The 13,959-nt window shown below is 37.3% G+C and overlaps 1 protein-coding gene across 7 annotated transcripts in view; it reads right to left on the bottom strand.

Moving 5' to 3' along the window:
• Positions 1–13,959, bottom strand: part of SUGCT (succinyl-CoA:glutarate-CoA transferase) — a 315,620-nt gene that overhangs the window by 90,991 nt on the left and 210,670 nt on the right. The window contains exon 13 of one of the 7 annotated variants that reach the window (XM_086844724.1): positions 1,041–1,768. The exons of the other annotated variants lie outside the window; for them this stretch is intronic. Within the exon in view, the coding sequence (XP_086700850.1) occupies positions 1,760–1,768 (9 nt within the window). The 3' untranslated portion in view covers positions 1,041–1,759. Of the gene's footprint in view, positions 1–1,040; positions 1,769–13,959 lie in introns of those variants that run through there. 7 annotated transcript variants of the gene reach the window in all.

Below are 13,959 nucleotides of genomic sequence, written 5' to 3'. Positions count from 1 at the left end.
TATTCATTCCCAAATCCAACTGCTTCTCTTCTCTTTTTTGAAATGCAAAAAGGACCAACTCTGGCCTCCACTTCTGACCATATTTATTCCACTTCTTAATCTTTTTCTTCATCCTAGGCCTCTTCTCCATCTGTCCATTTGCAGCAGCTGGATGTCATTCTCTTTCTGGGGCTGCTCTATCGATCTGGTAGGTTCCTGAATCCCTGAGTCACATCCTCTCTCTAAATCTTCCCTTCCTTTTTCTCTTTATTTCATGACTCTTCTGTGCAATGAGGATGGTACATGAAAACTTACATTGTTCTGTAACTGCACATTCAGAGATAAAACATTATATTCAAACTCAGGAATGAATTCACAAACATCATTTGCAAACTTGCTAGGTTTATTTTAGGGCACTGTTCTATGAGGGTGGTAATAACTTGTCAGTTAAAACCAGGAACCACAAAAAATCATGCATCTCAAAAAGTCTTTAAGTTATATACCCAAACTCATTGCCAGCATTGGTTTCTTTTTTTTCTCATAGTACAAGAGCTGCAAAAACTTTCTGAGAAATAAATACAGAATGGTGCTTCAAATTTCAAAAACAAGCTCTTAAAAACCATATGAATTTATATACGCAAAGATTAAACCAGATTAAGCAGTACCTACATTTTAAAAGCTTTCCTGTAGTTGTATGGCTTTTTTTCATCTTTGTTTTCTAACTTTCCTTTTTTTTACTTTCTGAGGAGCAAGCTTGTAATTACCTGACAAAGAAAAAAATAGCAACTGTGTCTGGAAAGAAAGCATATTTAGAGAGTGAGTACTTAAGAAAGAAGCTTTCATCACAAGATATATTCCATGGAAACATAGTTTACCTTCTACCGTAAGCTACTTTACTGCAACTTGAGTCCTGTCTTGACATTCAGTTTTCAACAAAAATAGACCAGGACTACTTGCCAAGCAAGTCTCCCCTTGAAAACAACCTTCCCTTCCCATGAAAATACAGAATCTCTGAATGAAACGGTAAAACTAATTTTTTAAAAAAAATTAATTGAAACAACTTTTTAAATTTTCCTTTAATTAAAGCTAAGCCTACAAGAGATCATTTTCCAGTCACACCACGTAATGAAAAAACTTACTTGACAAGTTAGATGAACATTAACATTTATTTCGGAAGCCTTTACTCCCAGGCATCATGATATAAAAGAACTTAGTAAGTAACAATCACTGTGGTATGAAAGTGTGAAATATCAGTTTCCAATAACAGTTCCTTGATGCAGAAGATCAATTAGAGAAAATTCCCATCAGCCTAAGTATCAACATTTTCTATTACAGAGGCATTGTTAACATAACTCAAATTGTTTGTCTTTCCACTTAACATGGCTACATGAGACTGAACTCTTAATTTCACTGCAGTTGCTGAAGTATTAGCTCATTCTCATTCTAAAGCCATTTGACTGCAATGAGAGCGAGAAAGAGTTTCAATGCCAAATCTGCTGTTTTTGTGAGTTTTTGAGAAGGCAGGCTGGGGAACACAATCAGGAAACCGTTCACAGCTCCCTAATTCTGTGAGCACCTGGTTGAGACCTAGCAGAACACAGCTGCAGCACACCCTGACACTCACCCCTTTCTTGCCTCTAGTATGTGATGAAGGGGTGGTGGGACAACTGGGCACAGTTGCAAACAGCTTCATGCACCAGGGGGATTCTGAGGAGTCAGGTACAAGCAGGTTACAGGTCCTTTCATGTGTGCACATGCAGCAGAGGTGGTCTTAAGGCATTCAGTGCACCTGAATAGGTACATCAGAAGATGATCAAAATCAACAAGAATATAAAGCTTCTTGAACAGCGTTTTTTGATATTGCTGTTACAAATAGCAAACAGGAAGTGATTAATACTTGCACATTGCCATGGTACTATTACAAACATGAAGCTTGCAGCTTGAAGACTATATGGAACACCTTTTTACCCTTGCATTTAAAAATAGGATATTTACACCATGTTAGTAGCCATCTGTCTTAGAGATTTTCCTTTCTTCTCCGCTTATAGCATTGTAACCTACAATGTACCTTTTCCTTAACGCCACAAACACACCTTCATATTGTTCTTGGGGAAAAAAAAAAAAACCACTAAAAAATAAACCTCAAAAAACCAAGCAAACAAAAAAACACAACACCCTTCCTCCAAAAAATACAATTCCATAGCAGGTGGAGCCAAAACCCCCTAAATTATCTCAGTTTTTTTATTCACTCTACAATATTCCCTGAACACAAATGTCAAATTGCAGGTGCATACAAAATACTTCTGTTATGACTAGAGCTGTGTATCTTCATAACCAGTGCTTCTCATAACGATGTGTGAAATAAATGCTAACTGAAATAAAATGGAAAAAAGCCCAAAAAGTCCCGAGTGGAAGCCATGTATAGAAGAGGGACTAAACCATGTGAGAACAAAAGGTCACGTGGCAGATGGTCAAAAGGGATGCACCATTTCCCTTTATTTCTTAAACTTCTAGGGCTCCAGCAATAATGTCTGCATAGTAACAGGATTTGAGTTCACAATACTGATGGTATACTGCTGGTATCACAATCATGTGGGTGATTCATCACAGTGAAGAAGATAACACAAGGAATGAAGGTTAAGGAGCAGAAACTATCAGATTCTTAAAGACTGCAGCTAGCAAAGTTTATATCCATAAACTATAAAAAAAAGTATTATTTTATCCAAGAATTTAGAAGACCAAGGCTTCTTCAGAAGAAAGATTCACTATGTTCTTTTGCACCTTAATGTCTATATTCAGGTATTGGTATTCAGGCCTTTGGACTTCAAAACTATAACCTTCCATAAGCCCATTCTTAAAGCTATCAATCTCAGTCACAGTCAGAATGCTTGTGTCCACCACCCCTATGGAAATGTTCTACATCACTCTAAAACTTCCAGCCTAAATACATTCATGAACAGTTTTACTATGCTTTTACTTGGAAAAATGCATCTTCCAGTCAAAACTTGCCCCTTTAATTTATTTACAGGGAGTAAAATTAGTCCCTATCATTTCTGTTTTGTTAATTTAAACAAGAAGTGCTCTTTATAAGGAGTATATCTTGCTAGGAAAATGAAAGTCTGAATGCAGCACAAACTGGAAAATCTTAAGGAATTAACTGTTAGAGAAAGAAGAGCAGATGAAAGGAGAGCACACAGGTACAAGCTTATTTGGGAGCTTAAAACAGATGTTCTGGTTTCTAAACCATGCTGAAACAGTGCTACTGTATTGTACTTTCATTGCTTGTTACTTGCTTCAGTGAGAAAAAAACAGGTAAGGGCATCCCTACTTATCTGACAGTCACAAGCTCTAGCAAAACAGACATGAAAAAGTTTAATGATATAAGGTCCCAGTGCATCTCCTTGGATACTCATAACATTCTAGCTAAGGCAACAAAGAACTTGGAAAAGAATTTCTCAAATGCTGCACTTTTATTCAGACTCTTAAGAAATTTTTGTCTAGGGTACTCATAGTACTTGGTAATTTTAATCTACAGTAGGTGGAAAAAGGGATGTGACCATGAGGTGCCAGTGTGACCATGAGGACAACACTGAATATCCTAATCACCAAGATTAGGATCAGAAATCAACTGTATAGTGTGTGCCAGTCTTCTTTTAAGAACATACTTCAACATGACATTTTGTCACTATAAATAAAACTTTGCCAATTTTCACCAGGTATGTAAAAAGAAACTAATACACAAGTCATTTAACATAGCCTTCTGAATGTAGCTAGATGTATTTTATTTTAGGATTTGACACACATTTACAGTGCATTTATAGCTGCATTTGGTGTTTATGTAGAGGTTTCAAACATACAGCAGGCAAATCATAGAAGTTTTTTCTTGGACTACATTTGACAAACAAAAAAGGCTGCTTCACTGAGTAAACTGTTCACTGTACTCTTCTTCAACCCTCATGATTTGTACACAAAAGAAATCTCCTCCATGGATTTCAAGAGCTAAGGAAATAAATCTTACTTTAAATGTACGGGATTGGGAAGCATCTTCATCTGTGCTGAGCCATAAAGGTGAGATCCAAAGTCAGATGGAAAGTGAGCATCCAGTCTCACCTAGACACGCAGGATGAACTGCCATCTAGAGGTGTCCCCACTCCTTTTGCCTTCACTGAAAATGGGAGCTAAACAAACTGCTGAGGCCTAATGGATAGCTACAATTAGGCAAGATGACCTCCCACAACTCATGATATTTACAGAGATGCCTTGCTTTGGGATTTTTCTGCCATTTATTCTATTATATTAGATTTGCACTTTTACTCACATTCTACAGCTCAAAGTATTCCATTCACTCTATGCTACAATGGACTGATAAGAACGCCTATGAAAAATGTAAAAAACACCCTGATTATGGACAAATGGTACACAGTAACAGCCTTACCTTCCATCCCCTTCAATTCCCTAACCTGTAAGCACATCCTGAAGCACAAACTACAAAGTTCACTAACTTGCTAACTGTGAAGCAACTACACTCAATTTACAAGTCAAACATTGGACACATACCAGGACTGGCGAGGGGATTACAGTCTTTCATTCTTGAGAAACTGCCTTGTGATCTTTTTATGAAGACTTGATGACAAGACTATCAAGTTAACACTACCAACCAAAATGTTCTAAGTAATCTCATCTGCAAGAGTCATTTAATAACACCTTTCCACTGAATCAGCCCAGAATCTTATTCCTTTTCCTCATGGAAATCTTCCATACACTAACACTGCTGACCCGGCTTCCTTTAATTTAAGGAATAGCTCAAATCTATAGGGACACAATTCCTTAAGTCTGTTTGGTAAGATTTTCCACAGATTTCCTTACAAATTAAAGTTTCTTGGTATGCTGGGGTTAAGGTGCAGTGGGAAGGGTGTGGGCAAATGGGGAAGGGAGATGACATTTTAAAATGCTTTATAAAACACCAGATGTTGCAGAACCAACAGAGTGGAACAATGTATTTGCAATTATCAAAAAGAAGAGAGTTGTTTGTCCACATTTTTAAAAACTCATGGGATACTTTTAAGTCACTTAGTTGTGGTCTTTCTGTGTGTGAAGAACACAGCAAACGCCCTTATAGATTTGATATTTAAATGACATGCACGACAAGGGAACAGCTTGATGTGGTTCAGCATTTGCTCTTGTTACACTCTGTACTATGCTGTACACATTCCAGTTGTGTGAATAATATAAAAACTATGCAAAAGCATTTTGCCCTTCTTCACATATCTTTCTTGAGTATGTTTGAGTTCTATAAAGTTGCCATTGGCATATTGTAAGGCAATGCTGGACATGTACTAGTGTATAGTTCCAATAACAGATGCTGGCAGCTGACAAGAACGTCCTACTTACTCACTTGCACTTATAGCTTCAGTTTCAAAAAACTTTTTAGCTGGAAGCCTAAGAGCCATGTAGATTTCCTATTCCACAGCTAAGAGCAGGATAATATCTACTTTTTTTATCAATGGGAGATTAAATATTTTAACACTTAAGAATGTCTTCCCTCTCGTCACTAAAGAAAAGATATTTAAAACCAATACATTTAAAATCAATCTGTTCTTGCATGTTGGAAGAGATGCTGCAGATATTTAGTGTAACCTGACAGATATTTTTGTTTGGAAACAATTCTGTTTACACATTACATCATTTCAATATTGCTCTAGAAATGTTTTGTGGAGTCTAGGAGACAGAGTTGGAAATCCTGAGCTCTGTGTTCACTCTGCCATTAACCAACTGTGCTCTTTTAGACAAGTCATATAATCTCTCTGTGCCTTGGGTTTTACATCTGTAAAAGGCACCAGTTATAAATACTCACATGACAGAGATGTTGTGAATGCCAAAAATATAGCACAGCCCTGAAAATTGACTATGAAAAAGGCATCTTCTGATTCAACAAGCTTCTCCCTTGGTGGAATCCACGTGAATTCATATGGCCTATGCTCTCTACAAGCCCCATTTTGAGCACTTAATGGGACCATTGCTATACAGTGGGCTTGAGTAGAGTAATAATAGATTTCCTTCCCCAGAGTATACACAGCCACATGTGCTGACTTCATAGGCAAAAAAATATATATTTTTATTTATTTTTCACCCGATGCAGAACATGGCTGAGACTGATACAGCTGCAGATTCCATTCCACCTCATATTCCATTGATACAATTATTTACTGTTCTTTCACATAATGTGAGGAAACGGTGAGGAAACATTACTGAAAGCATTAGAACTGCCTACAAATCTCATAGGCAACGAATCTGAAGGCAGAGGGATAAAACGAGCCTTGAAGCAAATTGGACTGCACAGGTGTAAATAACTTGGTCAACAGAATCTTTGTAACTAGTGATGATGTGTGCATTGGGAAGAGCTCAGATAGCCCTCAGAGCAAAGGCTCAGTTTGCAAGTAAAGCTTAATTTTAGTTGCAAGCAACAATGACTTGATCATGAATTACCAAGGACAACTAAGATGGAAAGTTTCAACACCATTTCTGCAGCAGCTTTTCAAAAATCTTTAATGTATTAATACTTGAGAAGTGCTGTAAAATCCTGAGATGAAAGACAATGCAGAAAGTATTACAATGCCTCTCCTTTGGGTTGTTGGTTTTGGGGGGGTGTTTTTTTGTCATTTACAGGAAAACAAATCTTTGCTTCTTAAGAATTCATCTGCTCCTTATATTCCCATTGTTTGTGTTTATGACATAATCATTTCCACAGCAACTAATTAGGAGAAATCAAGAATTATAGCCTGAGAGGAGGCCTGTAAGGAGCAAATGAAATCATACATGTATTACACAGAAGATTCCACTAAAAAATCTCCTATCTGGCTTAAAAAGTAAAATGCGGAGGGCACAAGATAATTTGTATTTAAACCAAGGAGAAAATTTTCACCTCAGACAAAGCTGTGGGTCTTATTCAATGACCTATTTTCTTTTTTCACATGTAGCGCAAGTTAAGAACTAAGGAATGGCTGGACCAAGTCAAATCAAAAGTCCATGCAGTTCAGTGTCCAACGGAAGAATGTCTGGTTGTACAGAGGACAAATATGTGGACATTTTTCCAGCATATTCTCATGCCAAATTTTGGCCTGCAACTTCCATCTGGAACTTCTTCAATGCAAGTGAATCAATCCCACTTCATGTAACACCCCCATACAAAAGCATGCTAAAGTATTCCTTTGCTGCCTCTCCTGGTCACTTGGAATAAAGTGAGAGGGGCTTGGGATAAAGTGAGAGGAAGGGGTCCATTAATGTTCCCTATTAGAGAACATTAGGGACTTCTTTTAAGGTCTTTTAATGTTCTTTGGCATGCTCTGTTAAGCTATTATTATAGAGAACTGTTAAGCATCAAAATTATGGATGTCTGAGTAGTATTTAATTTAAAGCTACTTCTCCCGTGGTTGGAATGCAGACTGAAATCAACTACTGGAGCAACTGGAGCAACTACCATCAATATCAGTTCAACTGCATCTAAGGACATTTGATATAGAAATTTTGGCCATCCAGTGGCCCACCTACCCTTTTAGCAAAAGCTCAGGGAAGCATAATGGCATTTATCAGTAAGGTGAAATTAGGACTGAGAAAATTCTGCTTTGCCACATTCTCTTAAAACCATTTTGGATCCCCTCATAACAAATGAGTAGTTTCCTCTAGAGCTGCTGAGCAGGTCTCCTTCTCAGTCTCCAAGTCACAAAACATCCCATCCCATCCCAGTCTCCTATATTCCTTTGTGTTTTGAACAAGCTTAAAGACACTGACAGACAAGACAATTGCTAACATCTATCAAATAAGAGTTCTTTCTCAAAGAAACAACATGAATGGCCAACAAGGAGGGAAATTAAGCAGGCAATAAACCACCTCCTAATGAAAATCAGTTGGCATATATTCTACTTATTTGTATATATTCTACTTTCTTCTTCCTGTCCCTTGTACTGTCCTTAGGGACAGGAGCCATTGGGAATGAAACATAGAGGGCAGGAATACCAACTGACCTCAGTGTTATGGGAATTCAATGAAAGGACATAACAAAATGGAGAATGTATCCTTGCCTACATTTATTATGTAGTGCTTGGCCCTTCAAATATGAGTGAACATCACTGAGGGAGATAAAACTTCATTGTACAGGCTCCATTTCTGAGGTTAAAGGGAGGTTTTATTAAATGAATTCAAAGTTTTGCTTATTCACTATAAACATTTCAAGGATACACTGTGTCAAACAGCTTCTCATGTTAAACACAATATATGACACTGATGTTTTCCATAGTTTATCATTGATAGAACTGGAAGTGTAATAGCAGAGAGTTTTAACTTTCTGGGCAGACAGTGTCATTTTGATAATGGTGGCCACCAGAGACAGGAAGAAGTCTAAACATTCTTGATCTTTGGGGTTAGTAGGAATTCAGATGAATGTGAGGGACCACACATGTTCTCTTGGGAGAAGGGTGCTGGCAGCCTTGTGTAAAACAGTCCTTTTTTGGCTCAGGCACAAAGGAACAGGAGAATCAGCTCTAAGAAAGTCACACTTCTGGACAGATGCAAGTCATTGCAACTGTGCATACCATATGTGGGGAATGGTAAGGAAGGGACTGAACACAAAAATCAAAAGAAGAAAAGTGGCAGAGCCCTGGAAAGTGGGTTCCTTCTGAAGCAACAAGCCTTTAAATGCCATTTACCAGGCCAAGTCAGCTCAGGAAACTCTCCCTGCTGCCAGCTGAACTCTCTGGCAGATGAAACAAAGAAACAAAAATTAACAAAAGGGCATTAACAATAAAAAGACAGGATTCAGTGTAAAATCTAGTGAAATTAAGCCTTTTCTATGTCAGCCTGCTCTTGTTAACCTAACTTGAACTCCCCACATGACTGCTTGGGTCAGGGAATAGAGCAGTTACAAGCATAGAACGACTGCTGCACTAGGCAAGCAGGGAGCTCAGCTCTGAAAAGTGTTTAACATTCATGTGCAGCTCTAGCACTGTGAAAGTCGTCTGCTGAACAATTTACAGGTGCAGTGGTTTTTTCTGCTACCCAGACAGACAGAGTTATAGATAAGAAATTCCTGCTATAATGTGACAAATCCTCAGGCATACCCAAAAGCCCATCTGGGCTACAGCAAGCCTTTACCAATCTTTATCTGCTGATATCAGTCAGGATAATGAAAATAAAATAAAATAAAATAAAAAAGCCCATCCTAGCAAAAGTAGGTGGAGCTAATTGTGAAATAAAATTCTACCCTATTACTGGGGCAAAACAGTATGGCCTATACATACCAATAGTGTACTTAAAGAGAAAAAAATAATTTTCCTGAATGTAAGTTTCACAACTCTTTAAGTACTACATTATAAACTAAGGTCTACATTTCATTCCTCTGTGATGTACTGGCAGGATGCAATCCTTCTACAAGTGAAATTAATATTATCTTTGTCACTGATTACCAAGGAAATAAACATTTGGTTTAGTGGAAGAACTAGAGCTAGTTAGAAGGTACTTACCACATCTTGCATCATAGATTACCTCAAAGTTTCCAGTTTTTCCAAAACCAAAAGATTTTGAAGCATATTGAAATAATGAAAATATCAGTCTGGAAAGGGTTGTTAACAATTGACTGAAAGGTTAATAACAGTTTAAAAGCAGCTGAACTCTTCAAAATTTTCAACACAGTATCCTGGAAAAACAAAATATCATTAAATATGCCTTTAAAAAAAGGAAGCTCTAACATCAAAGGGTACTCGGAATTTATCCTCAGAGCAGTGTATTACAGGTGACCTCTATAGATTGAAAATAGGATTACATCAACAAACCTTTCACTTTTAAGTGGTGGATGGTTTGAGATGAAAGGATGGTTTCCCTAACATTTTGCAGCACTACTGGCTCAGGTTTAAAGGAGCTATGCAACCAGGTATTCCCTGTCACATTCTGATCTGCAATGCTGACATTGATGCGAGAAGCAAAAGCCTTTGAAAATGATACTTTCATACGATGAAAAAACCTGGAGAACTCTGGGCAAATGGGTGTGAGAAACACGAGAGGGAATACAGGTAAGGAGACAAGGAGGAGCCTTTATGTAAATATGGCCATACACTTATGCCACCAGCAGTAACTCATGTCTGTAGCATTGTGGCTTAGCTTATCAGATAAAATGATATTAAGAGTTTGAGATTTACACTTAATAGCTGTACTTGGTGGTTTTTTTACATAGAGGTTTCAAACATACAGCAGGCAAAGCATAGAGGTTTTTTTCTTGGACTGCATTTGACAAACAAAAGATATATTCAAAGATTGAGCAAATTAATAAAATAAACAAAATTAATTAAAAGCCCCTTCCACCCTTGTATGTCTCCTAGGCATGCTGAGTTGGCTTTCACAGCCTCTATTTATTTAAGTCAGAAATTCCCATTTACTTTTTATTCAGTATTCTTTTTCTACCACAAAAAAAATGCAAAACAAAAAAAAATTTTTTTAAAAAAATAGGAACTGACAACCTCCCAGCACTCCTTTTTAAAGGATCAGTGCTTTCCCTGAGGAAGCATTCTGATTTGATAGACTTGAGACATGCCTACATTGTCTAGAAGAGACTCAGTTTTGTACATTGAGACCCTATATTGTATACTTAAAACACTCAGCCCTATTTTAACAAGGTATTGTTTCGGAAACAAATAAAAATTAGGAAAGGAGAATCTTGATTTAGCACTATAAAGGTCAAGTAGGCTTAATAAAGAAAACGTGAGCACCAAGTTATCCAGCCAAGCATTTGGATAATTAAATACACTACAAATACAATCCTAATAACTTATTTAACTCCCTGCAATTAAACTACAGTTCCCCAAAAGTGTCATATCACATGCCATCAATCTCACTGTCCAAAAGAGTGATTGCAACAAAATAATCCATAATTTTCTTCCAGCACTATATGATGGTGGTAGGGAATGGGTTAAATATATAGCCATAAAAAATCTTTGTATATGCCTTACTCAGTGATAGAAAAAAGAAAAGAAAGTTTCTAAAAGTATTCTATTATAATATTCAATATTTTTAAATGGTTTACAACACCCCCTTTCTTTGGGTTTTGGTGGTACACTGACTGCAAGCCAGCTGCTAGTTCTGTATAAAGAGGTTTACCTCTGTTGGCAGACACTTCCTTAATTCCTCAAAATTTTACTTTTGCTGGAAGAGATTTCAAATCTGACCACAACAGTTAAGGAAAAAACTTGCACTCCAGTATAAAATATACAAATCAGAAAATATATACAACTAACCAAAACAGTCTCAGTGCTACTCGATGAGAGGTATTTGGTTCCTCCTCCAACATTCCAGTAATGTAAAACCAGCGTGTAAGGTAGAAAATAATTTTTCAATTTCAGGAAACATCATTACTAGCTGCCAAAAGTCTATCCATATAATAAGAACTATTTGCTAAAGCTGAACACCTGCAGTTTTATAGAAGGCCTCCAAGGACAGCTGTAAGTATTCCAGTCTACTGATACAGCAGCCAATCAAAACCTGAAGGTTTTGTTAGAGAAAACAACATATTTTGCTAACCAGGTCTACATGTACATTTGCAGACATTTGATTTAGACAGGTAGACAGACAGTGAGATGGACAGACAGCTTGATCATTATATAATGCCCTGTTGGCAAAAGATAATGCTAGTGAAGGATGTTTTATCTGAGTCCTGAAAATAAATTTCTGCTCACAAAATGCTCTTGGAAGTAGTCCAGACTGCTGGAACTTTGCGCCACAGCAAACCATCGCACAAATACGTGTGTGTTAGTTGCCTCCCCAAATACAAGGCAAATGATTGAATAGTAAATAAAAAAGATAAGTACAAAGGAAGAATCTTCCTCATAGTATGCACAGACAATGCATCCAAACCCCTGTCTCTGCTGGTTTCCACAGCAGGGGACCATCATTTTGGGTATAAAAAAGATGTTCTTTTTATTATTTGGTATGCAACTTCAGCAGCAAAGCTTTGCTCCTGTTAGTTACAGCCAGGCTGTTACTATGAAGGTTATGCTCCTTTAGGGGAAGTTTATCTAGAAAAAATTCAGTCCCTTATACATAAAAGTCCATGCACAGTTATGGACTACAGAACTGCTCTTAATTGATCGTACATGGATGAGGTGACTATGACAGAGCATAGCCAGAGTTTATATATGGAGAAATGGGAAGAAGTAGGACGCCTTTCTCACTGCATGAGTGAAAAAAATATTTCCCACTCTTCTGCTGTGATCCTCTTCAACTGGTGAAGGTTCTGCCTTAGATCTCGGGCTTTTTTAACCATTGCACAAGTGTTTTGCATATAACGTGGTACATTCACCTTGAGTAACCAACCTGCAAATACTTTCAGAAATGTTTCAATAAAGAGACATTCAGAGAAGGAAAACATTTTTTTCCCCCTGAAATTCCCTCTGTTGCTGTTTGGAGATGAGCTGAAACAACAGAAGCTGCTTAACCTGGGGCTTTGCTTCTCACCTCCTCTACAGGCAGAGATCATGGGCACAGACAGTGCAACACAGAATTCTTTTAACCCCTTTCCACTGAACAAAAAAAGCAGATTATCTTTGAAAATATGTTTCTGCTCTGAGCACACAGTTTTGCCAGCTGCCACTGTGACTCCATGTGACACAAAATGCAAGTAGCATGAATAGAAATTGAAATTTGTCTTTTAATAATTCACTATGCAGAATCTCTTGCAAATGGAAGGATCTAGAGGGCATGTACCTGCACCCACAAAAGAGTCTGAGATGGAAATAAATAAATTAATGAATATAAAGCTATTAAACACTAAATCATTTTAAATATATGTTTACAAAGCCAGGACTTGCATTCACTCCTGAATTAAAACCAGAAATTCCTTCCAATGTACATCTGTGTAAACAAGACCAGCTCAGCTCTTAACTCAGTGTAAGAAGAACACACCATCTCCCAAAACTTAGAGGCAAAAATGAATGCTGTTAATTGCCCTGAGAAAAAAGTCAAATGTATTCCTTCTGTTGGCCAGAAATTCAAAAATTCAGTCATTATGTGATCTCAAGCAACTCTCCATGGGGTCACTACATCTTTTGTACATAATGGAAAGATGTAAGTGTAGAAGCAATTTCAAGGAAAGTTTCAGTAACTGCACACTCTGAGAGCCTCCCTCTATGCTGGGACTTGGGTCCCTTTCAGCCATAAGTACAACCAAATGAGAGCAGGCCAATCGCTCTCCAGAAGAAACACTGTAAAACTGATTTGAACCACAAGCTTATCTTTCTCATATGAAGATTGACTACACTTTTTCAAAAAAAGGGGTTATGCCAGATTAGTTAGCCTGCTTCCTCAAGTCAGGGTCAAATTTCCCTATATGGGAAAAGAAAGTCTAAAAGCAATTGAGAAACTTGAAAAAACACCCACTGGTACCTATTTTTATTTCAATTATTGTGGGAAAAACTTGCATACTCCATCTATAATATCAACAGATACAAAAATCACACTACCTGAATTTCAAAATAACTCTTTTGGGTAAAACCCTTACCGACTACTTTCCCGAAGCTGGGTCTTATCCTTGTTATTTGGAGATGCACAAATTGCCCAAAATCTACACTGAATACCTGGAGATATAAGCCCAAACAGAACACCAGACAAATATTGCAGTCTGCATTAAATAAATACACCATTTGCTTTGCTTTGGGAGGGTTTTGTCTTTATCTTTTAGCTCTGTTTCCTGTGAAGTCTATTTACTATATAAAAACTGTTGCTCCCTCTACATTCTGATGAAATGTAACACACATCTCTTGTCTTAAACTCCATCAATGTACACATTTCATTAGGGCTAAGAAAGATCGACAGAATTTAGTAGAAACTATATTAATACTACAGAGGAATGTTGTTTGTGTTGCCCATGAATAGTTATATTACCTATTTTATCAGTCACAACAGAACACTGTTGTACAGCAAGGCACTACAGAAACAGAAAAA

The sequence above is a fragment of the Cyanistes caeruleus genome, chromosome 1, assembly GCF_971803275.1.
Source record: "Cyanistes caeruleus chromosome 1, bCyaCae1.hap1.1, whole genome shotgun sequence".
NCBI classification, from domain to species: domain Eukaryota; kingdom Metazoa; phylum Chordata; class Aves; order Passeriformes; family Paridae; genus Cyanistes; species Cyanistes caeruleus.
This window is presented reverse-complemented; position numbering and strand designations above follow the sequence as displayed.